At 42.4% G+C, this 26,093-nt stretch overlaps 1 protein-coding gene across 2 annotated transcripts in view; it reads right to left on the bottom strand.

Annotated features, from left to right (window-relative positions):
- Positions 1–26,093, bottom strand: part of dqx1 (DEAQ box RNA-dependent ATPase 1) — an 81,010-nt gene that overhangs the window by 25,224 nt on the left and 29,693 nt on the right. For both annotated transcript variants that reach the window (XM_034192188.1, XM_034192189.1), the window contains exons 5-7: positions 21,279–21,569; positions 1,020–1,119; positions 429–587 (exon numbers count right to left, since the gene is read on the bottom strand). In XM_034192188.1, the coding sequence (XP_034048079.1) occupies positions 429–587; positions 1,020–1,119; positions 21,279–21,569 (550 nt within the window). The remainder of the gene's footprint in view (positions 1–428; positions 588–1,019; positions 1,120–21,278; positions 21,570–26,093) is intronic.

Genomic DNA, 26,093 nt, shown 5'->3' with positions numbered 1-26,093 from the left:
GCCTTAAGAGTGTGTGTATCATGAATGCTTGGTCTTGTTGGATTTGTGAGAATCTACTGAATCTACTGGTACCTTGTTTCCCATGTAACAATAAGAAATATACTCAGAACCTGGATTAATCTTTTTAGTCACATAGCACTACTATTATTCTGAACACTATTGTACAAAGATGGTTATAATGTGAAATGTTACTGTATGTTGAACATTTTCAGTATGAATTAGAATTCATTCACGGAGGACTGGTGTCTAGTTTCTAGAACATTATATTGCTTAGGAAAAGAAAAAAAATGTGAATATCAACTTTCACCACCACATTTGAAATATTTTGGCATCTATATGTGGTAACACAGCCAATGCTCAAATTGATATGGAGTGCGGGGGGGGGGGGGGGGGGGGGGGGGTCTTTATACTGTTATTTAAAAAGGTACCTGGTCTGTCCAGGAATTTGCACTGTCCCATGTCAGCAATGTCTAGCCTTTTGAGAAGAAGCACCAGATGACTGAGGTTTTCCTCCACCACTCCTGGACAGTGGGCCTCCTCCATCCCGTCCTCGTACAGCGACTCTGGGTACAGACGAACACACAAACCTAAATGCAAACAGGGAGACACAAGTGGCAAACCAGCGACAACATAAGTTAAGAAATGAGTCTTACCATTTCAATCTTCAAACCTACTCCAGTCAGTATGGACTGTTTTAGTTGAACAATATTTGTTACTTTGACAGCTTTCAGAGTGATGTGAACTGAAATATGCTAATGTTACCTGCAGTTATTGTTGGAGGATGCTAATGTAAAGTTATGCATACAATAATTAATCATTTGAACTCTGGGTGAAGACATGAAAATGGGTTTGAATCCCAGCTGACCTCTGCTGCATCACTCTACTAACTACGATTTAAAAAAATAAAATAAAAAATACTGCCTGAATAAAAGAAGAAACCCCTGCACTTCAAAAAGTGTCAATTTTGGAATGTGCTATGAGCTAAAGAATGGGAGCCGTGTGAGTAATGTCTGCCAAACCTGGAAGGTGGCTGTTGATCCTCTGAGTTCTCATTTCAGCCTGATGTTTGCTGATCGTCTTCAGGACTTGTGAGTTTGCTCTTATTTGTGGATTGTAAACCTGATGCACAGTGACATACAAACATGACAAATGACAGGTTTTTTTCCTATCAGGCAAGACTTTAATCAATCAATCAAGAGAAGGACAATAAATTTCACAGCTGTTAGTTTTTAAGCACTCCTAATAAAAAGAGGGCGATCGTATTTGGACAGTGATGACTTTTGTAATTTTTCCTCTGTATGCCACCACATTATTGGTTCTTTTTCACTTATTTGGAGTGATTTCTGTTATGACTGTTGCTTTGTTTGGTCTTTCTTTTGTTATGGGACAAATTTTATGTAAACGTGTACCGTGTATGTATTTATATTTAGCAGCTAGACTTTGTTTAGCCTCATCTTTGGTTTGTGGATTAGAATTTTTTTTTTATGTCAACTGATTCTTACCAATTTACTCTTGCACAGGAGCTCAACTTAAAAATTTTTTGATTACACTGAACACAGATTTCATATTATTGAACATAATATAGATCCGGATTGTTTTTTCTTAAAAATATTACTCCTCATTGCAATTATTTTTCTGAAGAAAAATTTCAGAATTTTTTTGGTGCTAAATAGGACTTTCTCCATTATACACTTTAATAGCAGAAGTTTTCAGGATTGTTTAAATAATGCAAATTAACATTTTTCAGTTATTGCGATTAAAAGATGACCACATTGACACTGTCCAGTTTGAGAGTTATGATTTTTTTTTTTTTTTTTTTTTTGCTACGAATAGGATGAATAAACGGGGTGGTAGTGTGACATTGTTAGTTCTACTTATCACTGAAGTTGTTCAGAATGTGTTTTTATTTGGAAAATATCACGGAATGTGTCACTGTGGAAATTAAACACGAAAAATCAAAAAAACATAACTAGTAAGTTGTGTCTACAGAGTACCGGGATCAAACATAAAAAAAAAAAAAAAAAAAAATTGTGGAAAAGCTGACAGATGTACAACTTTATTAAAAATAATAAGCTTTTATTTGTTTTCGGAGACTTCAACAGAGACTTCTGAAATCCTCATGGTTAAATAAATATAACTGAATTTATAAATTCTGTATTTTGTATGGGAATGTATCCAGTGATTACCCATCCAACTAGGATAACTGCGAACACAGACACTGATTGATAACATATTGACAAACGTTACCGTAGGGAATTTAGACAGGGGATTACTTATTAGTGACGTCAGTGATCAGTTTTTGTAGTTTTCACTTCTTTAGTTGATAAAAATTAACCATACTGAAATTGCAAACTTCAAAGGGAAAATAAGAGGAAACTTTGGAAACTTTTAGAATGGATTTAAGGAATCAAAACTGAGGTGACTTTTATATTGAGGACATTGATCAATCCTACGAATTGCTCATTTCTATTATCTCCAAATTATATGATAATTGCCCTTTGGTGTTAAAAGTTGGAAATAAGCAAAATGTTGACAAACCTTGGATCACTAAGAAACTGCAAAATGCATGTAAAAAGAAGAATTTTCTGTATAAGCAGTTTTTAAAGAAAAGGACATTTGATGCTGAGAATAGATATAAGACATATAAAAACAAACATCATGCGATCTTGTAAAAGGCAGTATTATAGTATAGCATTATAGATTTCAGCTTGGGACTCTGGCGAGGGCGGTCACATCTCCTCCTCTCTCCTCTCTCTCTGCTCCAACCTTCAAAGTCCCTACTTCACTGGACTGTGAATTCTTCAAACTATATTTGAATTAACCATGGAATTGAACAGCTGGTCTCTAAACGCTATTGACACCATTTTTTCAAAAAAGAAATCAGGGCTGGGGGACCCTGTGTGCCCAGATGGAACCTACCCTGTGGCTTATGTTCTCAATGCCTGGGAGAAGTGGCGTGTTGCGTGCTTGATACCACTCTTTGTATAGGACGTCAAAGATTTATTTATATTTGGTTTTATTGTGGGAGGGCTGGTACTTACTGATTTATGTGCTGCCCTGACCTACCAGAGAATTGGCAAGACGGATGCTACCAGAACCACGACCACTCACCTGTCTGTCATGATTAATGAGTTGGGCAAGATGGTACATTCTCAGACTGAGTTAACCTTTGAACTTAGACGTAAGTTGGATATGCAAATGCACGCAAGTTGGATATGCAAATGCACGCCTTGCAAAGAAAGATGTCGGAGACCAGAGAATACTCATAAAATGGATATGGTCAGTCAGAAGAGCTGCAAATGTGTTTCTCTGCTCAACCCTAAACATGGCAGGCTTATCAGCCTCTGAAGGTCAAACACCCTGCTGTTTTCCTCCAGAAGAATTTCTACGGTCTTGGTGAACCATTCGGCTGCCCTCTTATCTTCTGCCCTCCCCGACAGTCTGATGTTGTCAAGGCAACTCCAGACATTATGCACACACTGACAGAAGCCGATACAAACTCATCTCATGTGCACACATGACGCATGCCCCATCTCCCCCCCAACCCTACCACCACCCCCTTGCCTCCGCCCTGCCAATCCCCCCGAGCTCGTGGCTGCACAGGACACTGCTGCGACCCCCCCACATTCACACTGCCTCAATTCGGATGACTGGCTGTCTTAAAGTTTAGCGTACATAAACAATCAAATGTATATGTATGGTTGTTCTAATTCTGATGTGTACCATTATTACGTTCAACTTGTAATAATTGTGGATTAATTGTATTTTTGTCTAAGGTGACGGTGTGAAGAAATTTCATTGCACTTGTAATGACAATAAATCTATCTATTTAGTGATTTATTGGGGAAAATGTTAAGGGTACTTGGAAGCTTTTAAATGAAATCATAAATAAGAGAAAAGGTGTTAGAATATCCTGCTTTTTTTTTTTTTACACAAATACTGATACAGTTGTTAAGGAAAAAAGCTACAGCAGATCACTTTAAAGTGGGTAAAAATTTAGCAAATTCAATTCTGTTTTCTGGAATGTGCTCTTTGGATTTCAGTAAAATAAAAATTCAGGATACAATAATCATTAAAAAACTGATGAATATGAAATAATTGATATTGTTCATAAACTCAAGGGGGAAAAAAATGAACTGATAGCGATAATTTTGATATGTTTGATTAAAATATTATTGAATGTATTGTTAAGCCTTTCATGTACATTTGTAACTTGTCATTAATGACTGAAAATTCCTTTTAGAATGAAATTAGCTCAAGTGATACCACTGTTTAAATCTGGTGACAAACATGTCTTTTCAAATTCTAGACCAATCTCACTGTTGCCACAATTTTCAAAAGGTATTTGTAAGGAGGTCAAATGATTTCACGACTAAACATCACGTACTTAGCGAGCAGCAATACGGTTTCAGGGAAAAGGAAAAAAAACAAAACGCACTACTTCACTGGCTGTAATTGATTTTGTTGAACAGATTACAAATGCAACTGAAAATAAGCAATATACTGTAAGATTTTTTTATTTACAGAAATTGGTTCACTGTCACATCGTTTTCCAAAATACAATCGTAGGGCAGATTTACCTCACGTGAAAAGCCAAAGATCATTTTCAGGAGCGATATGTTACTACAACCCCTGGCAAAAATTATGGAATCACCGGCCTCAGAGGATGTTCATTCAGTTTAATTTTGTAGAAAAAAAGCAGATCACAGACATGACACAAAACTAAAGTCATTTCAAATGGCAACTTTCTGGCTTTAAGAAACACTATAAGAAATCAAGAAAAAAAGATTGTGGCAGTCAGTAACGGTTACTTTTTTAGACCAAGCAGAGGAAAAAATATGGAATCACTCAATTCTGAGGAATAAATTATGGAATCACCCTGTGAATTTTCATCCCCAAAACTAACACCTGCATCAAATCACATCTGCTTGTTAGTCTGCATCTAAAAAGGAGTGAACACACCTTGGAGAGCTGTTGCACGAAGTGGACTGACATGAATCATGGCTCCAACACTAACACTCGAACACCTGCATCAAATCAGATCTGCTCATTGACATTGACCCTATGTGTCTTTTTGCAAGGAATGTTTTTGCAGTTTTTGCTCTATGGCAAGATGCATTATCATCTTGAAAAATGATATCGTCAATCAATCAATCAACTTTTTTCTTATATAGCGCCAAATCACAACAAACAGCTGCCCCAAGGCGCTCCACATTGCAAGGCAAGGCCATACAATAATTATGAAAAACCCCAACGGTCAAAACGACCCCCTATGAGCAAGCACTTGGCCACAGTGGGAAGGAAAAACTCCCTTTTAACAGGAAGAAACCTCCAGCAGAACCAGGCTCAGGGAGGGGCAGTCTTCTGCTGAGACTGGTTGGGGCTGAGGGAAAAAACCAGGAAAAAGACATGCCGTGAAGGGGGGCAGAGATCGATCACTAATGATTAAATGCAGAGTGATGCATACGGAGCAAAAAGAGAAAGAAACAGTGCATCATGGGAACCCCCCCACAATCTACGTCTAAAGCAGCATAACCAAGGGATGGTCCAGGGTCACCCGATCCAGCCCCAACTATAAGCCTTAGCGAAAAGGAAAGCTTTAAGCCTAATCTTAAAAGTAGAGAGGGTATCTGTCTCCCTGATCTGAATTGGGAGCTGGTTCCACAGGAGAGGAGCCTGAAAGCTGAAGGCTCTGCCTCCCATTCTACTCTTATAAACCCTAGGAACTACAAGTAAGCCCGCAGTCTGAGAGCGAAGCGCTCTAATGGGGTAATATGGTACTACGAGGTCCCTAAGATAAGATGGGACCTGATTATTCAAAACCTTATAAGTAAGAAGAAGAATTTTAAATTCTATTCTAGAATTAACAGGAAGCCAATGAAGAGAGGCCAACACGGGTGAGATATGCTCTCTCCTGCTAGTCCCCGTCAGTACTCTAGCTGCAGCATTCTGAACCAACTGAAGGCTTTTTAGGGAACTTTTAGGACAACCTGATAATAATGAATTACAATAGTCCAGCTAGAGGAAATAAATGCATGAATTAGTTTTTCAGCATCACTCTGAGACAAGACCTTTCTGATTTTAGAGATATTGCGTAAATGCAAAAAGGCAGTCCTACATATTTGTTTAATATGCGCTTTGAATGACATATCCTGATAAAAAATGACTCCAAGATTTCTCACAGTATTACTAGAGATCAGGGAAATGCCATCCAGAGTAACGATCTGGTTAGACACCATGCTTCTAAGATTTGTGGGGCCAAGTACAATAACTTCAGTTTTATCTGAGTTTAAAAGCAGGAAATTAGAGGTCATCCATGTCTTTATGTCTGTAAGACAATCCTGCAGTTTAGCTAATTGGTGTGTATCCTCTGGCTTCATGGATAGATAAAGCTGGGTATCATCTGCGTAACAATGAAAATTTAAGCAATACCGTCTAATAATACTGCCTAAGGGAAGCATGTATAAAGTGAATAAAATTGGTCCTAGCACAGAACCTTGTGGAACTCCATAATTAACTTTAGTCTGTGAAGAAGATTCCCCATTTACATGAACAAACTGTAATCTATTAGACAAATATGATTCAAACCACCGCAGCGCAGTGCCTTTAATACCTATGACATGCTCTAATCTCTGTAATAAAATTTTATGGTCAACAGTATCAAAAGCAGCACTGAGGTCCAACAGAACAAGCACAGAGATAAGTCCACTGTCCGAAGCCATAAGAAGATCATTTGTAACCTTCACTAATGCTGTTTCTGTACTATGATGAATTCTAAAACCTGACTGAAACTCTTCAAATAGACCATTCCTCTGCAGGTGATCAGTTAGCTGTTTTACAACTACCCTCTCAAGAATCTTTGAGAGAAAAGGAAGGTTGGAGATTGGCCTATAATTAGCTAAGATAGCTGGGTCAAGTGATGGCTTTTTAAGTAATGGTTTAATTACTGCCACCTTAAAGGCCTGTGGTACATAACCAACTAACAAAGATAGATTGATCATATTTAAGATTGAAGCATTAAATAATGGTAGGACTTCCTTGAGCAGCCTGGCAGGAATGGGGTCTAATAAACATGTTGATGGTTTGGATGAAGTAACTAATGAAAATAACTCAAACAGAACAATCGGAGAGAAAGAGTCTAACCAAATACCGGCATCACTGAAAGCAGCCAAAGATAACGATACATCTTTGGGATGGTTATGAGTAATTTTTTCTCTAATAGTCAAAATTTTGTTAGCAAAGAAAGTCATGAAGTCATTACTAGTTAAAGTTAATGGAATACTCAGCTCAATAGAGCTCTGACTCTGTCAGCCTGGCTACAGTGCTGAAAAGAAACCTGAGGTTATTCTTATTTTCTTCAATTAGTGATGAGTAGAAAGATGTCCTAGCTTTACGGAGGGCTTTTTTTATAGAGCAACAAACTCTTTTTCCAGGCTAAGTGCAGATCTTCTAAATTAGTGAGACGCCATTTCCTCTCCAACTTACGGGTTATCTGCTTTAAGCTACGAGTTTGTGAGTTATACCACGGAGTCAGACACTTCTGATTTAAAGCTCTCTTTTTCAGAGGAGCTACAGCATCCAAAGTTGTCTTCAAAGAGGATGTAAAACTATTGACGAGATACTCTAACTCCCTTACAGAGTTTAGGTAGCTACTCTGCTCTGGGTTGGTATATGACATTAGAGAACATAAAGAAGGAATCATATCCTTAAACCTAGTTACAGCGCTTTCTGAAAGACTTCTAGTGTAATGAAACTTATTCCCCACTGCAGGGTAGTCCATCAGGGTAAATGTAAATGTTATTAAAAAATGATCAGACAGAAGGGAGTTTTCAGGGAATACTGTTAAGTCTTCTATTTCCATACCATAAGTCAGAACAAGATCTAAGATATGATTAAAGTGGTGGGTGGACTCATTTACTTTTTGAGCAAAGCCGATAGAGTCTAATAATAGATTAAATGCAGTGTTGAGGCTGTCACTCTCAGCATCTGTGTGGATGTTAAAATCGCCCACTATAATTATCTTATCTGAGCTAAGCACTAAGTCAGACAAAAGGTCTGAAAATTCACAGAGAAACTCACAGTAACGACCAGGTGGATGATAGATAATAACAAATAAAACTGTTTTTTGGGACTTCCAATTTGGATGGACAAGACTAAGAGACAAGCTTTCAAATGAATTAAAGCTCTGTCTAGGTTTTTGATTAATTAATAAGCTGGAATGGAAGATTGCTGCTAATCCTCCGCCACGGCCCGTGCTACGAGCATTCTGACAGTTAGTGTGACCCGGGGGTGTTGACTCATTTAAACTAACATTCATCCTGCTGTAACCAGGTTTCTGTTAGGCAGAATAAATCAATACGTTGATCAATTATTATATCATTTACCAACAGGGACTTAGAAGAGAGAGACCTAATGTTTAATAGACCACATTTAACTGTTTTAGTCTGTGGTGCAATTGAAGGTGCTATATTATTTTTTCTTTTTGAATTTTTATGCTTAAATAGATTTTTGCTGGTTATTGGTGGTCTGGGAGCAGGCACCGTCTCTACGGGGATGGGGTAATGAGGGGATGGCAGGGGGAGAGAAGCTGCAGAGAGGTGTATAAGACCACAGCTCTGCCTCCTGGTCCCAACGCTGGACAGTCACAGTTTGGAGGATCCAAGAAAATTGGCCAGATTTCTAGAAATGAGAGCTGCTCCATCTAAAGTGGGATGGATGCCGTCTCTCCTAACAAGACCAGGTTTTCCCCAGAAGCTTTGCCAATTATCAATGAAGCCCACCTCATTTTTTGGACACCACTCAGACAGCCAGCAATTCAAGGAGAACATGCGGCTAAACATGTCACTCCCGGTCTGATTGGGGAGGGGCCCAGAGAAAACAACAGAGTCCGACATTGTTTTTGCAAAGTTACACACCGATTTAATGTTAATTTTAGTGACCTCCGATTGGCGTAACCGAGTGTCATTACTGCCGACGTGAATTACAATCTTACCAAATTTACGCTTAGCCTTAGCCAGCAATTTCAAATGTCCTTCGATGTCGCCTGCTCTGGCCCCCGGAAGACAATTGACAATGGTTGCTGGTGTCGCTAACTTCACATTTCTCAAAACAGAGTCGCCAATAACCAGAGTTTGATCCTCGGCGAGTGTATCGTCGAGTGGGGAAAAACGGTTAGAGATGTGAACGGGTTGACGGTGTACACGGGGCTTCTGTTTAGGGCTACGCTTCCTCCTCACAGTCACCCAGTCAGCCTGCTTTCCCGACTGCCCGGGATCTGCCAGGGGGGAACTAACGGCGGCTAAGCTACCTTGGTCCGCACCGACTACAGGGGCCTGGCTAGCTGTAGAATTTTCCACGGTGGGGAGCCGAGTCTCCAATTCGCCCAGCCTGGCCTCCAAAGCTACGAATAAGCTGCACTTATTACAAGTACCGTTACTGCTAAAGGAGGCCGAGGAATAACTAAACATTTCACACCCAGAGCAGAAAAGTACGGGAGAGACAGGAGAAGCCGCCATGCTAAATCGGCTAAGAGCTAGTAGCTACGCAACCTAGCGGATTCCTAAAAACACACAAAGTGAATAATGTGTAAATAATTTAGAGGTGATTCAGCAGAAGGAGTGCCCCAATCAAGGCACCAAACAGGCCATGAAGCAGCACAGGCAACGCACGACAACAGCGAATGCACGACAACGGTGCTAAAATAAAATAAAAATCGACTAAACACGCTGTGGAGCAGCACAGATAACGCACGACAACAGTGCTAAAAAAAAATAAAAAATAAAAAATAAAAACGAAAGCGTTAGCAAGCTAGTTAGCTTGCCAACGCTGATGAAAGTTAGCTGATAAAAGTGCTCCGTCGCGATGTTTCGACCGTTAGAGGTCTTCCTTAGGCGTTGGAGCACAGTAAAAAAGTAAAAAAAAAAAAAAAAAAAAAAGTAAAAAGGTAAAAAAGTAAAAAAGTCTTGAAAAAGACTGTTAATTCAAGTCCAAAGCAGCAGGTAGCAGTCTCTGTGTAAACAGTCCCAACAGAGAGCCAAAATTCTGATCCCCAAACATCCTTTCAATTGTCCAAAATATCAACATAAACTTGTGCATTTATTGATGATGTAATGACAGCCATCTCCCCAGTGCCTTTACCTGACATGCAGTCCCATATCATCAATGACTGTGGAAATTTACATGTCCTCTTCAGGCAGTCATCTTTATAAATCTCACTGGAAAGGCACCAAACAAAAGTTCCAGCATCATCACCTTGCCCAATGCAGATTCGAGATTCATCACTGAATATGACTTTCATCCAGTCATCCACAGTCCACAATTGCTTTTCCTTAGCCCATTGTATCCTTGTTTTTTTCTGTTTAGGTGTTAATGATGCCTTTCGTTTAGCTTTTCTGTATGTAAATCCCATTTCCTTTAGGCGGTTTCTTACAGTTCGGTCACAGACGTTGACTCCAGTTTCCTCCCATTCGTTCCTCATTTGTTTTGTTGTACATTTTTTGATTTTTGAGACATATTGCTTTAAGTTTTCTGTCTTGACGCTTTGATGTCTTCCTTGGTCTACCAGTATGTTTGCCTTTAACAACCTTCCGATGTTGTTTGTATTTGGTCCAGAGTTTAGACACAGCTGACTGTGAACAACCAACATCTTTTGCAACATTGCGTGATGATTTACTCTCTTTTAAGAGTTTGACAATCCTCTCCTTTGTTTCAATTGACATCTCTCGTGTTGGAGCCATGATTCATGTCAGTCCACTTGGTGCAACAGCTCTCCAAGGTGTGTTCACTCCTTTTTAGATGCAGACTAACAAGCAGATCTGATATGATGCAGGTGTTAGTTTTGGGGATGAAAATTTACAGGGTGATTCCATAATTTTTTCCTCAGAATTGAGTGATTCCATATTTTTTTCCTCTGCTTGGTCTAAAAAAGTAACCGTTACTGACTGCCACAATCTTTTTTTCTTGATTTCTTATAGTGTTTCTTAAAGCCAGAAAGTTGCCATTTGAAATGACTTTAGTTTTGTGTCATGTCTGTGATCTGCTTTTTTTCTACAAAATTAAACAACTGAATGAACATCCTCCGAGGCCGGTGATTCCATAATTTTTGCCAGGGGTTGTAGCTGGCCCGTTTGAATAGCCCCCTGGGTGCTCCAATGAGTACATACTATTAGTACATACTCAGTGCACCCTGCGCCATTACGCACAGCGATCAGTGAAAGCAGGAGCACACGGAGAGCCTCTGATGACAATCTCACGTGCTCAAGCAAAGAGTGTGTAACTATCAGGATTGCTCCACTAGTTTGCATGTGAATGTTACTGGATAACTCTGTTGCTTTCTCTGCGTAAAGCACTGTTTACCATATCAATGGACAACAAAACGCATAGACCCTTTTGTATATATTGTTCAAAATGTGCATTTGTGTTTATTGTTTGAACCTTTTTGTTGTACAGCCTTTCACACAAGACCTCTAATTACCTTTATAAAGTGTCAAAACAGTTGTTTATTATAGTTTGCTGTGTGTTTTGAATAAATGTGTGTGGAATATTATTTTTAGATTTATTTTGTCCTTGCCTATTTTTGATTGTAAACCTTTATTACACTTATAAAACACAACAAAAACATATATATTCTGAAAACACAGGCTGTCCTGAAAAAAAGAGACATACGCGTAAAACTTGATTGTGGGATGCAGGGAGAGCTGTTAACAGCAATAATAATACATTTATGCCAGGCGAGTGAACTGTCCAAAAAAAAATGCCCTCGGACCCCAGAGGGTTAAACAATGGTTTGATGCAAAAAAAAATTGTCACTCCACTTTGGTAAAACAAAGTGTATCATATTTGGAAACAAGTCCAGGAATTTCTGCAGAAATTTATCATTAAATGATACTGAAACTGAAAACCGTACCATAAGATTTCATTTCCCAATGCTCATTAACTATTTTATATCATTCATTGCTCATTCCATATATGGCCTATTGTATTGAGATATGGGGAAATACATATAATAAATACATAAATACATATAAAACTAATACAAATCCAATATTTTTGTCACAAAAGAAAGATAAGAATTGTGTAACAAATCACATTGCGAGCCAACAAATCCATTATTTGCCTGTTTACATATTCTAAAATTCTGGCACTTGGTTGAGTACATCACAGTACAAATTATGTATAAACTTAAAAATAAACTGTTGCCACAACATGTCCAGGATCCATTTAAACTGAGGAACACCAGTTATAATTTGAGAGGAATTTTATGTTTTGAGAAATTAAGGATCCAAACTACTGCTAAAAGTCATTGTGTTTCTGGAATCTGTAATAACTGTCCTGACAATATTAAAGTACTTGGTACTTTAGTAAGCTTTAAAAGACATTACAAGAATAATAAAATTCCTTGTTATAGTTTGAAGACTTAGGCTTATTGATTTTGTTATTGTTTTCGGGATTGTGTGGTGTGTGCCAGTGTTTGTCTGGTTGGGTTTTTGTCCATTTTAGTTCATTGACTCATTTTGCACACTTTCTTTGGTATTTGTCATCATCACGGGTGTATGTATATGTTGAGATATACAGTGAGGAAAATAAGTATTTGAACACCCTGCGATTTTGCAAGTTCTCCCACTTAGAAATTATGGAGGGGTCTGAAATTTTCATCTTAGGTGTATGTCCACTGTGAGAGACATAATCTAAAAAAAAAAAAAAAAAAAAAAAAAAAAAAAAAATCTGGAAATCACAATGTATGATTTTTTTAAATAATTTATTTGTATGTTACTGCTGCAAATAAGTATTTGATCCCCTACCAACCAGCAAGAATTCTGGCTCACACAGACCTGTTAGTTTTTCTATAAGAAGCCCTCTTATTCTGTACTCTTTACCTGTATTAATTGCACCTCTTTGAACTCGTTACCTGTATAAAAGGCACCTGTTCACACACTCAATCAATCACACTCCAACCTGTCCATCATAGCCAAGACCAAAGAGCTGTCTAAGGACACCAGGGACAAAACTGTAGACCTGGACAAGGCTGGGATGGACTACAGGACAACAGGCAAGCAGCTTGGTAAAAGACAACAACTGTTATGATTATTTATTAGAAAGTGGAAGAAACACAAGATGACTGTCAATGTCCCTCGGTCTGGGATTCCATGCAAGATCTCACTCTGTGGGGTAAGGATGATTCTGAGAAAGCTCAGAACTACACAGGAGGACCTGGTCAATGACCTGAAGAGAGCTGGGACCACAGTCACAAAGATTACATTAGTAACACATGATGCTGTCATGATTTAAAATCCTGCAGGGCAGCAAGGTCCCCCTCCTCAAGCAAGCACATGCCCAGGCCCATTTGAAGGTCACCAGTGACCATCTGGATGATCCAGAGGAGGCATGGGAGAAGGTCATGTGGTCAGATGAGACCAGAATAGAGCTTTTTGGAATCAACTCCACTTACCATGTTTAGAGGATGAGAACAACCCCAAGAAAACCATCCCAACCCTGAAGCAAGGGGGTGGAAACATCATACTCTGGGGGTGCTCTTCTGCAAAGGGGACAGGATGACTGCACCGTATTGAAGGTAGGATGGATGGGGTTATGTATTGCGAGATTTTGGCAAACAACCTCCTTCCCTCATTAAGAGCATTGATGATGGGTCATGGCTGGGTCTTCTAGCATGACAATGACCCCAAACACACAGACAGGGCAACTAAGGAGGGGCTCCAGATTTCAGGCAGTCAGTCACTGACTAGAAAAGACTTTCATCCAAATATGAACAACAATCCTTATATTCATACACAATTATGTTAGGTGTGACTTCTGAATGGAGTGTATGAAAATGGCTGCAGTTCATAAATAGTTTTAATCTGACATTTTTGTGGGGACAAGCCAAGGCTTCAGAAAAAACATTTAAATTATTTGGGGGAGTGCACATGGGCAACTAGTAGTAGCGCGATCTTGTAACCTTTGCACCAAACTCATGAAGATAGGTACTTGCTTGGGCTGGACAATTAATTTCCTCATTGATTCATGAATTAAGAATGTCACAATGTAAACTCTGGTGAGATATGGTTTTACAAAAGCCATGCTTTATACGATATGAAAGTAAGTAGAGAATTAAGTCCTGTACAGGTCCTGAGTGCAATGACACACCTCTCTGATTCAGTCAATCATACATACAGAACAAAACTTCTTCCTCTTCGACCGCATCAGCATTGATGACTGGCTACCATCTGAACACATCTCCATATCTCCTTCTTCTAGGCTGTTCTGTTCTGAGTCAGACACTTTGTTTTCACTAGATTCAGTCCTTGATCATTCCTTGAGGTTGTCAAACCATCATTTCATCCTCTCTTTCTCTTTATCTGGATTGGCTTTCTTTTCACCAGCTTTCTAAGCAATTGTCTCTTCACACAAGGTTCAAAGATTTTTCTGTTTGTTCTTTTTTCCTCTTTACAGTTGATGTTCAACATTCTTCTTCAGAACGAGAGTTACAAATGTAACTACGGTTCTATGAATTCCGGATGACCGCCAGAGGGCGGTGCTTTAGCACCTGGATAACTACATGTGCGCAGCACAGAGGTCGAGAATATATACCAACAAAGTCACACCATTGAATGTGACCTGGGTGACGTCACTGGTTGTCTTTATATACCAGACGCACCCAGCGCTCGCTTCTTTTCGGAATGAACTCGCAAGAGTGAGTGACAAGCAACTCTGGCGGTCATCTGGAATTCATAGAACCATAGTTACATTCGTAACTCTCGTTCTATTTCATTCCTCCTGACCGCCAGAGGGCGGTGCTTTAACCTGGATGACTTAATACCAACAAGGTCACGAAGAGTCACACTCACCTCGCATCAGCAGTGGGGAGTGGAGGCAGACAACACCGCCGAAGTCACCGCAGGAGGAGCGGCCACATTCAGTCTGTAATAGCGGGCGAAGGTACAGGACGAAGCCCACGTAGCAGCAGCACAAATATCACTCAAAGGGACACCTCTCAGTGCAGCCCAGGAGGTGGACACCCCTCTGGTAGAATGGCACGTAACCTTAGGAGGCTGAAGACCTCTGGACCTGTATACTTGTAAAATGGCATCCACGACCCAAACTGGCTGGTTAACATGAAAAGTTGAAATTCTCTTGGGTAAAAAGGATGGATCAGGCCACAGCGTAACCCCAGATCCGTCAGAATTCCATCGCAAACAGTCCCCAGCAACTGATAGGGCATGGAGCTCTCCCACCCGCTTAGCCGAAGACAGTGCAAGTAGAAAGGCAGTCTTCACTGACACCCATTTAAGATCAGCACTTTCAACTGGTTCGAAAGGGGATAAGCTTAAACCTTCCAGGACTAGAGGAAGGTCCCATGAAGTTACGCGTGCAAACCTTGGAGGCCGCAAACGTAGAGCACCTTTCAAAAAACGACACACTAAGAGGTGTGAACCCACTGACCGGCCATCAACGTAGACGTGCCAGGCAGAGATTGCAGCAACATAAACCTTCGAGGTAGCGACAGAAAGTCCTTTCTCCAGCAGTTCTTGTAAATATTTGAGGAGAATAGGCACAGGGCAATGCTCCGGGTCTAACTTTTGTTTCTCACACCACCGCGCAAACAGCTTCCAATCTGTTGTCATACAAAGCCCTGGTAGAAGCAGCACGTGAATTAAGGATAGTCTGAACAACAGCCTGGTCACAAGAACTTAACAAGGAGTCTGGCCCCTCAACGGCCACACATACAGTTGAAGGCGTTCTGGGTGAGGGTGCCAAATCCTCCCCTGTAGCTGTGACAACAAATCCTTCCTCTCCGGGAGAGCCCAAGGTTCTCCCTCGAGGAGTTTGTAAATCATGGGAAACCAAATCCTCCCAGGCCAAAATGGAGCAACCAGCAGCACCCTGTGGCTGCTCTGATCTATCCTGTGCAGTGTCAATATCAGCAGCGGGAGAGGAGGGAAGGCATAAAGGAGGCAATCCGGCCACGGGTGAGCCAATGCATCCTGCCCCAGCGGGCTGTCTGGTTCCAAGAGGGAGTACCATCGTGGGCAATGTGTCGAGGTGCTTGAAGCAACAAGGTCCACTTCCGCTGCACCATATTTCTGCCAGATCATCTGGACCACAATCGGGTTCAGTCTCCACTCTCCCGGTGGTGGTTTCTGTCTGGAGAGTAAATCCGCTGCGCTGTTCTGTACACCGGGCAGATGAACTGCTCTGACACTCTGAAGGCGAGGCAACGCCCATAAGAGAAGCTTCCGAGTTTCTGCCAATGAGTGATTGGACCTGGTGCCCCCCTGATGGTTTATGTGATAGACTGTTGACGTGTTGTCCGACCGGACAAGAACATGTCTTCCTCTCAGGGCTGGGAGGAAATGCTTGAGAGCCAGTCATACAGCGCGAAGCTCCAGCACGTTTATGTGTTGGAGTCTCTCCTGGGGACTCCAGACACCCCTCACCATCCTGTGATTCCACACGGCCCCCCAACCTTTGAGTGATGCATCTGTAACAACCACCTCTCGACGAGAAGGAACAGAGCCTAGAGGGACACCCTTGCAGATGAAGTCCACGTTCCCCCAGGGTGTGAGGTACAGAAGGCACTGGTTGGAGAGTCGTACAAGCCTGTGCTGATGCAACGTCGAGTTGAGGCCCAGGTTGTTGATCCAAATCTGTAGGGGACGTAAGAACAGAAGTCCCAAAGGTACCACTAGCGACACTGCAGTCAATTTGCCCATCAACCGGAGCAGCAAACCAAAAGGCAGCGTCACAGCCCATTGAATGTGTGAGACAAGACGAATTACATCGTCCACTCCAGTGGAGTTGATGGCAATGCAGATGAAGGTCGTTTGTTGACTGGGAACAAGAGAACTCTTTGCAAAGTTCACTATGAGTCCTAAATGAGAGACATGGTTCAGTAGAAGAGCTGTGTCGTTGTGCGCCTGCTCCTGAGTCGGAGCACAGACAAGCCAATCGTCTAAGTAGGGTAGGATTCTTAATCCAAGAGCTTGCAGTGGGGCTAGTGCTGCAGCCATACATCTGGTAAATGTACGAGGGGCAAGAGAGAGGCCGAAAGGAAGCACCCTGAACTGGTATGCCTGACCTTCGAAAGCAAAGCGGAGAAACTGCCTGTGATGAGGCGCCACTGGCACATGGAAATAGGCATCTTTTAAGTCGACACTTGTGAACCAGTCTCCTGGTGTGATAGTTTGAAGGACGTCTACTGTCCGGAGCATGTGAAACTGCAGCACTTTGATATAACGATTCAGACGTCGGAGATCGAGGATAGGACGAAAGCCGCCATCCTTCTTTGGAACAAGGAAGTAAATTGAATAGAACCCCCTGAGCTGGTCTGATCTGTGAACTGGCTCTATGGCCCCCTTCTCCAGGAGTTCCAAAATCTCCCGTTGTAGGGCAGCAGACTGCACCGAGTTGGAAACAACAGTCATCCTCACCCCATTGAACTTTGGAGGATGACATCCGAACTGAATTCTGTAACCTTCGAACAAGGTTGAAATGACCCATGGGTCTTGAACTTGAGCCTCCCAGTGGCTGAGTTGATTTTGTGAAAAACGGCTGGGGGCCAAACATTGGCAGTCAGACCCGACCACCTCTGCCTCGCATCCCTGAGGACCTCTGGGCACGATTACTGGAAGCTCTGCAAAACCGTTCAGTTCTCGGGGGTCTGCCCGTAGGCTCACGAAAGGCAGGCTGCTGGGAAAGCTGGCCCTCAACTGCAAAAGCACGTGCAGCTCTGGGAGTCGGCGGAAGCCTGGATGTAGAGTGAAAAGCTGTAGCACGTCTGACTGGCTGAGGTCTGGAAGACCGGTGTAGGTCAACAAACTGTTGCCGAGATTTACTAGCCTCAACAGCGCGTTCCAAAGTTTGTTGGGCCGCAGGTCCAAATACTTGGCCTGGAAGAACCGGCAGCGAACGGAGTGTGCCTCTGCAGGATTCGGAAAGGGGGGACTGCGCAAGCCACACCTGACGTCTAGTGATGGTAAGGGTTGACATCAGTCTGCCAAGCTCTCTGGACATATAAGCAAAGGTTTGGAGTGAGGCATCACTAAGACTTTGCGTAGCATCATCAACCTCTGCCTCCCTCAAAGACTTTGAGAGGGCAAGGGCTAAATGGGACAGTGAGTTGCCTAGGTGACCGATGCGAGCAGCTATGTCATAGCTTTTGGTGAGGAGGTCATCAGTGACCCTACACTGAGGGCGTGGGCAGCGGGCATCCAGCCGAGCAGCATCAGCTGGAGCCACAACCAGGTTCGCAATAATGCTGTCAACGGCGGGCATACGGTTCAGACCATACTGCGCTGAATCACACAGAGCTAAGGGCTCTGCAGTCCTGTGACAGATGGGTCAATGATTTGGGGTCCGCCCAACATCGGTGGAGCTCCTCGATATATGGTTGTGAAACTGGAACGTTGAACTCAGGCTTCTGAGTGACTTTGAAAAAGGCACTTGAAGCGGTGGTTTCCGCAGGGGGATTGTCGACCCCAAGCCTGGATAAAGCCAACTGAACAGCTTGCTTGACAAAGGATAGTCCAGGTTCGGTTTGCGGCATGGACTCTGCCTCGGAGGTATGAGAGCCCACTAATGAATGGCTTGGAGAAAGACTCCTCTCATCCTCATCCTCCACACAGTTTATATCACTTGTCATGTACAAAGAATCAGTTGCAGCAATAGACACGACATCGTCCTCCTGCTGAGTAACTACATTGGTCTGATCAGCCTCATTAGGGACAGCAGGAACTGTCACTGCATCCTTAGGCTGTAGATTCAGATGCAAGGATTTAATCTGAGCAAACTCAGAAGTCAACGTTTCGACCTTTTCAGCCAGAGCATGGTCATGAGTAACCTTCTTAGCAGAAGGGGCTCCTGCATGTGGGCGTTTACGGCGCTTTGGGTCCTTCCTGGGGCTGGAGGCCAAAGTCGCACTAGATATTCCACTTTCCAATGCTGCAAGTCTAGCAGATCTCTCTGCCAGTGGCATGCTGGCACAATTAAGGCAGACATCGCCAGTCAGGGCTTCCCTCAGGTGTCCGATCCCAAGACAGGAGGGGCAAAACATATGTCCATCACCTGGGCTCAAGGGAGCCAAACAGGTACTACAGCCATGCAACAAAGGCCCTGTCAACATTGTGGACTGCGTGCAGATGGCCAACGCAAGCCCTGATGGTTACAAATGGAAAGACAAAGCGTGAATCACACGCAGTGTAAATAGTAACACGAGGCACGGAGCGTGAAGCACTCACAGCCGCAGACTCGGCACGAGGCACGGAGCGTGAAGCACTCACAGCCGCAGACTCGGCACGAGGCACGGAGCGTGAAGCACTCACAGCCGCAGACTCGCTGGGTGCGTCTGGTATATAAAGACAACCAGTGATGTCATCCAGGTCACATTCAATGGTGTGACTTTGTTGGTATATATTCTCGACCTCTGTGCTGCGCACATGTAGTTATCCAGGTGCTAAAGCACCGCCCTCTGGCGGTCAGGAGGAATGAAATAGAACCACATTTCAGCAGTAAGCACCCAGTTCTCACCTGCTGTCGTCAGAGTCCAGCATATTTTCCAGTCACTGGCCATTCACAGTTTGTCCATATACTTATGTAATGCTGCTTTTCCATACCACCCTGTGGATTTCATTAGCTCTGCAGGTACTCCATGACCTGGTGTCTTCCCAGTCTCAGATATTCAGTTCCGCACATGTGAAAATATTGCAGTTACTATTTTTTGGGGGGTGGGTTGCATGTTGTATTGTTGCACCCCTACAGTCCAGGTGTGTGCTTCAGGCAACCTGTATATGCGAGTGGAAAACACTTCATCTTCACTGTCCCAGTTCAGTAATCTCTCTATGACATAGCACGTCACACATTCGAACAATAACGGAGTGGGACATCTGTTTGAAATAAATGACCGATAACATACATACATTAACACAGGCTAGTGCCCAGCAGTCAGACTGCAGTAAAAGCAACAGTCAAATGTCGCGGCCAACTCCAGCTATGATGTTAGTGGATTGGTTTTGGATAATGTGATGAAGCTAGTATCCATGCAACTACTAGAGGATCAACTAACAGAAATCAAATGTTATGAAACCACCACTAACATGACAAGAGCTGCAGCAAAGACAGAAAGTCACTGTCCATCATATCAGTGAGGAGTAGATGTCTTAACAGCCGCCTGTAGACAATCTATTCAAAAAAACATCACCGGCATCCCCTCTGTGGGGACAGTACGGCATTTGTTTCCACAGACTGTGGTTGATGTGGCTACAATGCTCCGGTATATTGCAAAATAACCAGGGAGGTGATGGTCTAGTGGTTATGCGTTGGGCTGTGGCATCTGAGACATTGCCATAAGATTTTACAGACACGATCATCATGACCGGCCCATAGACAAAATCAGACGAGGGCCAGGAAAACAAAAATAACCCAGAAACGTTCACCACCGGAAAACTTTCATCACTAGGATTAGAAGTCCTCAAGTTCCGATGACAGACACCAGTAAAGGTGGGTGAGAACAACAGGGCCAAGGTCCTGCGGGACTTCAAATTCCAGAAGGACAAACATCTGCTGGCCAACCAACCAGACATAGTGGTAGTTGACAAGGAAGAAAACTGCAGTTGTGACTGATGTGTCAATCAATCCCAACTGACAGTAACATCAGAAAGAAGGAGGAAAAAAAAAAATTTGAGAAGTACCAAGGGCTGAAGAAGCAACTGGAGCAGATGTGGAAGGTGAAGTCCAAAGTGATCCCAGTAGTAACTGGAGCACTAGGGACTGAAACCCCCAAAACTGGAAGAGTGGCTCCAACAGATTCCAGACAACATCAGAGGTCTCTGTCCAGAAGAGTGCAGTCCAAGGAACAGCTAAGATACTGTGGCGAACCCTCAAACTCCCAGGCCTCTGGTAGAGGACCTGAGCTTGAGGAGCGTGCGCGCGCGCACACACACACACACACACACACACACACACACACACACACACACACACCTACAGAAGTTCCTGAGATCCTGATCACTCAATACATTTGTCTGACCTTTGACCCCGACTGTTGAACTGAGATCTTGACCACTGAACATCAACCCTGATTGCAGAGCTTTGATTCAGATCCCTACCAAACTCTAAAGGGTTCTTCCGTGGCCCATGTCCCACCCCCCTAAGAGGTTTGATTAAAACTGGCTCATTAGATTTTTCATTATTCAGTTAACAAAAAAACCCACCAAACACACAGATGATCACATGAGCTTCTTGGCAAGGAGGCTTGATTAAAATATTATTAACGAAGGCACACTCACAGTTTTTAGCTGAATGCCCGTGTCGATCACATAGCGAATGCCTGGCAGGGAAAAGGAAGCCTCTGCCAGGGTACTGGTAAGCACGACCTTCCTCCTGATCGCCAACCGACAACCGCCTGCACTCTGAGAGCCGTCATTCTCCCTCAGTACCGACTCCTCAGGCTCAGATTCATACACACACTGGGTCAGTGCACCCAGTCCAGCATGGAGGGGGAGGATCCGGAGGAGACCCAGCTGAGGACTCAAAGCTACACACTCCTTCTCCAGCAGAGCCGCACACTCTTCTATTTCCTGCACAACACAGGGGAGAGAGGAAACATACAGTTAGTCACTATTAGCTCACCTTCCACAGCCTTACTCCTTTCCAACGTTAAAATGAGATTCATGTTGGGGAAAGCTGTGGTAACATTTTGACTGAGAAAAAAAAAAAAAAAATCAAGTAATTTTTGGAAAGTTTTGCAGTAATCAATCAAATTAAGATAATTACAGGTTACATAATTAGGTTTAACGAAACAAAAAAAAAATTAATATAAATTGTATTTATGTCACGCTTTTCGATCTGATTCAGATGCTCAAAGTGCTTTAAGGCCCGGTCCCACTGGCGTTTAGGATGATTTGCGTATGAATTGCACACAAAATTGGTTCATATTTGCTAAACATTCGCAATATCCGTGAAACATGCTTGTATGAGTCGGCTGACAACCGCACACGTCCGCAGAGGCACGTTTTTCTGTTGCCAGGATTTTTGAGCTGCACAAAATTTTGGCTGCGGATGACATCCGCCTTACATAATCTATGCACTGTATATCCGCCGTTGTCCGCAACTGATGGGGCATTGCGGTTTGGCAGCGGACTGGGACAGTGTGTAAAACGGATATATTGCGTGCCTATCACATCCACATCACAAACTAAAATAAGATGTAGCGATTGCATACAGAGTGGCCACGAAAGCCGTTGAATTACGTCAGCTTTGCATCCGATTTGCAAATGCACAACAAACACTCCACGTAAACCTAAAGTACCATGGCAGACATCGACATACCTGCCAGTCAGTGCCAGTCCAGCTGTGGACATGTACAGATGTAGTTATGGATCCCCAAAAAGGCCATCCAACAACATAAATGCGCACTGACACAAGCATGTTTTGCTTCATGCAGCAGCACGACCTGTGTCCTGATGACCCCACTCGCTGTGTTCACAGCTGGACGGTGTTTTTTGTTCTACCGGCTGCCACGTGCTCTGCGCTGGATGCTGCGTATATAAAATAATTATTTTGTGGCGGCTCAATCATGTGTTCTGCAAATGTGCCATTGAAAATGGCTCTAATCACCTCCTGAATCACAGAGGAGGCTGCAGCTGGCATGTTCGCACGTGTGCACAACAAGCTGCAGAAAGCGTTAAGCCGTATAAAAAGGTACTTATTTGACTTGTTTACATTGTCAAGGCTTGATAAAACAGTTGCATGTTTTTTCCTTCTTGTCTGCAGCTGTTACAGTATTTATTCCTATGTTTATAACAGAATTAACTTCTTGTTATAATCGTTCAGACGAGCTGCACTCTGATGCGTTTCGCTGACATCACCACTCGCCCTGTTCACTGCTTCTTTACTCCAATCAACTTGTCCAGCAAATGCTCCAGAGGCTGTGGTGTTGGTGTGAATAGTGATGCCGAAAGGCCCGAGTGCACTTCATTTATGACCGCAACGCAGATGCCGTGCATGCGCAATGCATTGTCAAAACATCTGTAATACCTCCATGATAATCTCAATGCATCCGATCCGTTTGCTCAATACATGGGTTATACAACCGTGACTGTTTGTCATATATCCGCTGTACATTATTAATATATCCGTAATTCATACTGACACATCTGTCAGTTTTGGCCACTTTTGTTGCGGACGACAACGAATGCCCAACATTTGTATACTCAATTCATGCGCAATTAATACCCTCCCCAGTGGGACTGGGCCTTTACAGTGATGCCTCTCTCTCCCTCCCCCTCTCTTCCTCCCTCTCACACACACACACGCACACACACGTCAGGGCTCTGCCATTCAAAGGTGCTCACTACACACTGGGAGCAACTTGGGGATTAAGGACCTTGCTCAAGGGGTTTGAACTGAGGATCCTCTGGTCTCAAGCCCACTGCTTAACAACTTCAGATTCCCTACGCAAAATGTGTATTACTGAGCTGTTTCACTGCAATAAATTGTTCAAACCTTTTTTGACCTTGCATTTTCCAAACTTTTTCCTGATTTGGGATTTTAACTCAAACCTCAGAAGCTTGTAAAAATATATTATTCATAAATTTAAGATGACCCGTACTTGCTTTGCAGCCGTGGCGTGTATTTTGGCAGCAGGTACTCCAGCATTTCCATTGTGTAACTGAATGCCACTGCTGGGTTTTGTCATCTCACGATAACTGTCACTCTAGTCATGGCGATGGACAGGTAAGTCCCACTAAATACTGACATTTGGGGTGTTTTTTAGTCCAATGTTGCTGTAAAATCACCTCATAACGTGAAAATCTCTCAGTCTGACTTCATCCACACACACAGTGTCATATATCCTAGAATGTCATGTGATGCGTTCTGTATGTCATATGACCTGTAACAGCTGAAAAAGACTTTTTTTTTTTTTTTTTTTTTTAAGTCATTTGAAGAAAAAACCACCTCATGCAAGCACAAGAATATCTTTTTTTTCCCTGAAATATCTAAAGTGGCTTTTACTGTCATTGTATACACACACACACATATACATACACACACACATATACACACACACATATATCAATCAATCAATTTTTTTATATAGCGCCAAATCACAACAAACAGTTGCCCCAAGGCGCTTTATATTGTAAGGCAAGGCCATACAATAATTATGTAAAACCCCAACGGTCAAAACGACCCCCTGTGAGCAAGCACTTGGCTACAGTGGGAAGGAAAAACTCCCTTTTAACAGGAAGAAACCTCCAGCAGAACCAGGCTCAGGGAGGGGCAGTCTTCTGCTGGGACTGGTTGGGGCTGAGGGAGAGAAGCAGGAAAAAGACATGCTGTGGAGGGGAGCAGAGATCGATCACTAATGATTAAATGCAGAGTGGTGCATACAGAGCAAAAAGAGAAAGAAACAGTGCATCATGGGAACCCCCCAGCAGTCTACGTCTATAGCAGCATAACTAAGGGATGGTTCAGGGTCACCTGATCCAGCCCTAACTATAAGCTTTAGCAAAAAGGAAAGTTTTAAGCCTAATCTTAAAAGTAGAGAGGGTGTCTGTCTCCCTGATCTGAATTGGGAGCTGGTTCCACAGGAGAGGAGCCTGAAAGCTGAAGGCTCTGCCTCCCATTCTACTCTTACAAACCCTAGGAACTACAAGTAAGCCTGCAGTCTGAGAGCGAAGCGCTCTATTGGGGTGATATGGTACTACGAGGTCCCTAAGATAAGATGGGACCTGATTATTCAAAACCTTATAAGTAAGAAGAAGAATTTTAAATTCTATTCTAGAATTAACAGGAAGCCAATGAAGAGAGGCCAATATGGGTGAGATATGCTCTCTCCTTCTAGTCCCCGTCAGTACTCTAGCTGCAGCATTTTGAATTAACTGAAGGCTTTTTAGGGAACTTTTAGGACAACCTGATAATAATGAATTACAATAGTCCAGCCTAGAGGAAATAAATGCATGAATTAGTTTTTCAGCATCACTCTGAGACAAGACCTTTCTGATTTTAGAGATATTGCGTAAATGCAAAAAAGCAGTCCTACATATTTGTTTAATATGCGCTTTGAATGACATATCCTGATCAAAAATGTCTCCAAGATTTCTCACAGTATTACTAGAGGTCAGGGTAATGCCATCCACAGTAAGGATCTGGTTACACATCATGTTTCTAAGATTTGTGGGGCCAAGTACAATAACTTCAGTTTTATCTGAGTTTAAAAGCAGGAAATTAGAGGTCATCCATGTCTTTATGTCTGTAAGACAATCCTGCAGTTTAGCTAATTGGTGTGTGTCCTCTGGCTTCATGGATAGATAAAGCTGGGTATCATCTGCGTAACAATGAAAATTTAAGCAATACCGTCTAATAATACTGCCTAAGGGAAGCATGTATAAAGTGAATAAAATTCGTCCTAGCACAGAACCTTGTGGAACTCCATAATTAACTTTAATTAGTTAATTAATAGTTAATTAATATACACACACACATATACATACACACACACACATATATATATATATACATACATACATATATATACATACATACATACATACATACTTACATACATACACACATACATATATACATATATGCGCGCGTGTGGTGATTCTTACATTTATTTTACTTCCAGAAAGTATTCACAGCACTTCACTTTTTCCACATTTTATGTTACAGTATTATTCCAAAATGGAGTAAATAAATTTTTCCCCTCAAAATTCTACTCATAACACCCCATAATGACAACATGAAAAAAAGTTTTGTTTTTTGTTTTTTGTAATTTTTGCAAATTTATTAAAACAAAACAAATCACATGCACAAACGTATTCACACCCTTTGCTCAATACTTTGTTGATGCACCTTTGGCAGCAATTACAGCCTCAGGGCTTCTTCAATATGATGCCACAAGCTTGGTGCACCTATCTTTTGGCATTCCTCTTTGCAGCACCTCTCAAACTCCATCAGGTTGGATGGGGAGCGTTGGTGCTCAGCCATTTTCAGATCTCTCCAGAGATGTTCAATCCCCAGGTGAACCCCAATTAAGCTGTACAAACATCTCAAGGATGATCAGTGGAAACAGGATGCACCTGAGCTCAATGACA

This window comes from Thalassophryne amazonica, chromosome 17, assembly GCF_902500255.1.
Source record: "Thalassophryne amazonica chromosome 17, fThaAma1.1, whole genome shotgun sequence".
In the NCBI taxonomy this organism is placed as follows: domain Eukaryota; kingdom Metazoa; phylum Chordata; class Actinopteri; order Batrachoidiformes; family Batrachoididae; genus Thalassophryne; species Thalassophryne amazonica.
Note: the sequence above shows the minus strand (reverse complement) of the source record. Positions and strands in the feature narration are given on the sequence as shown.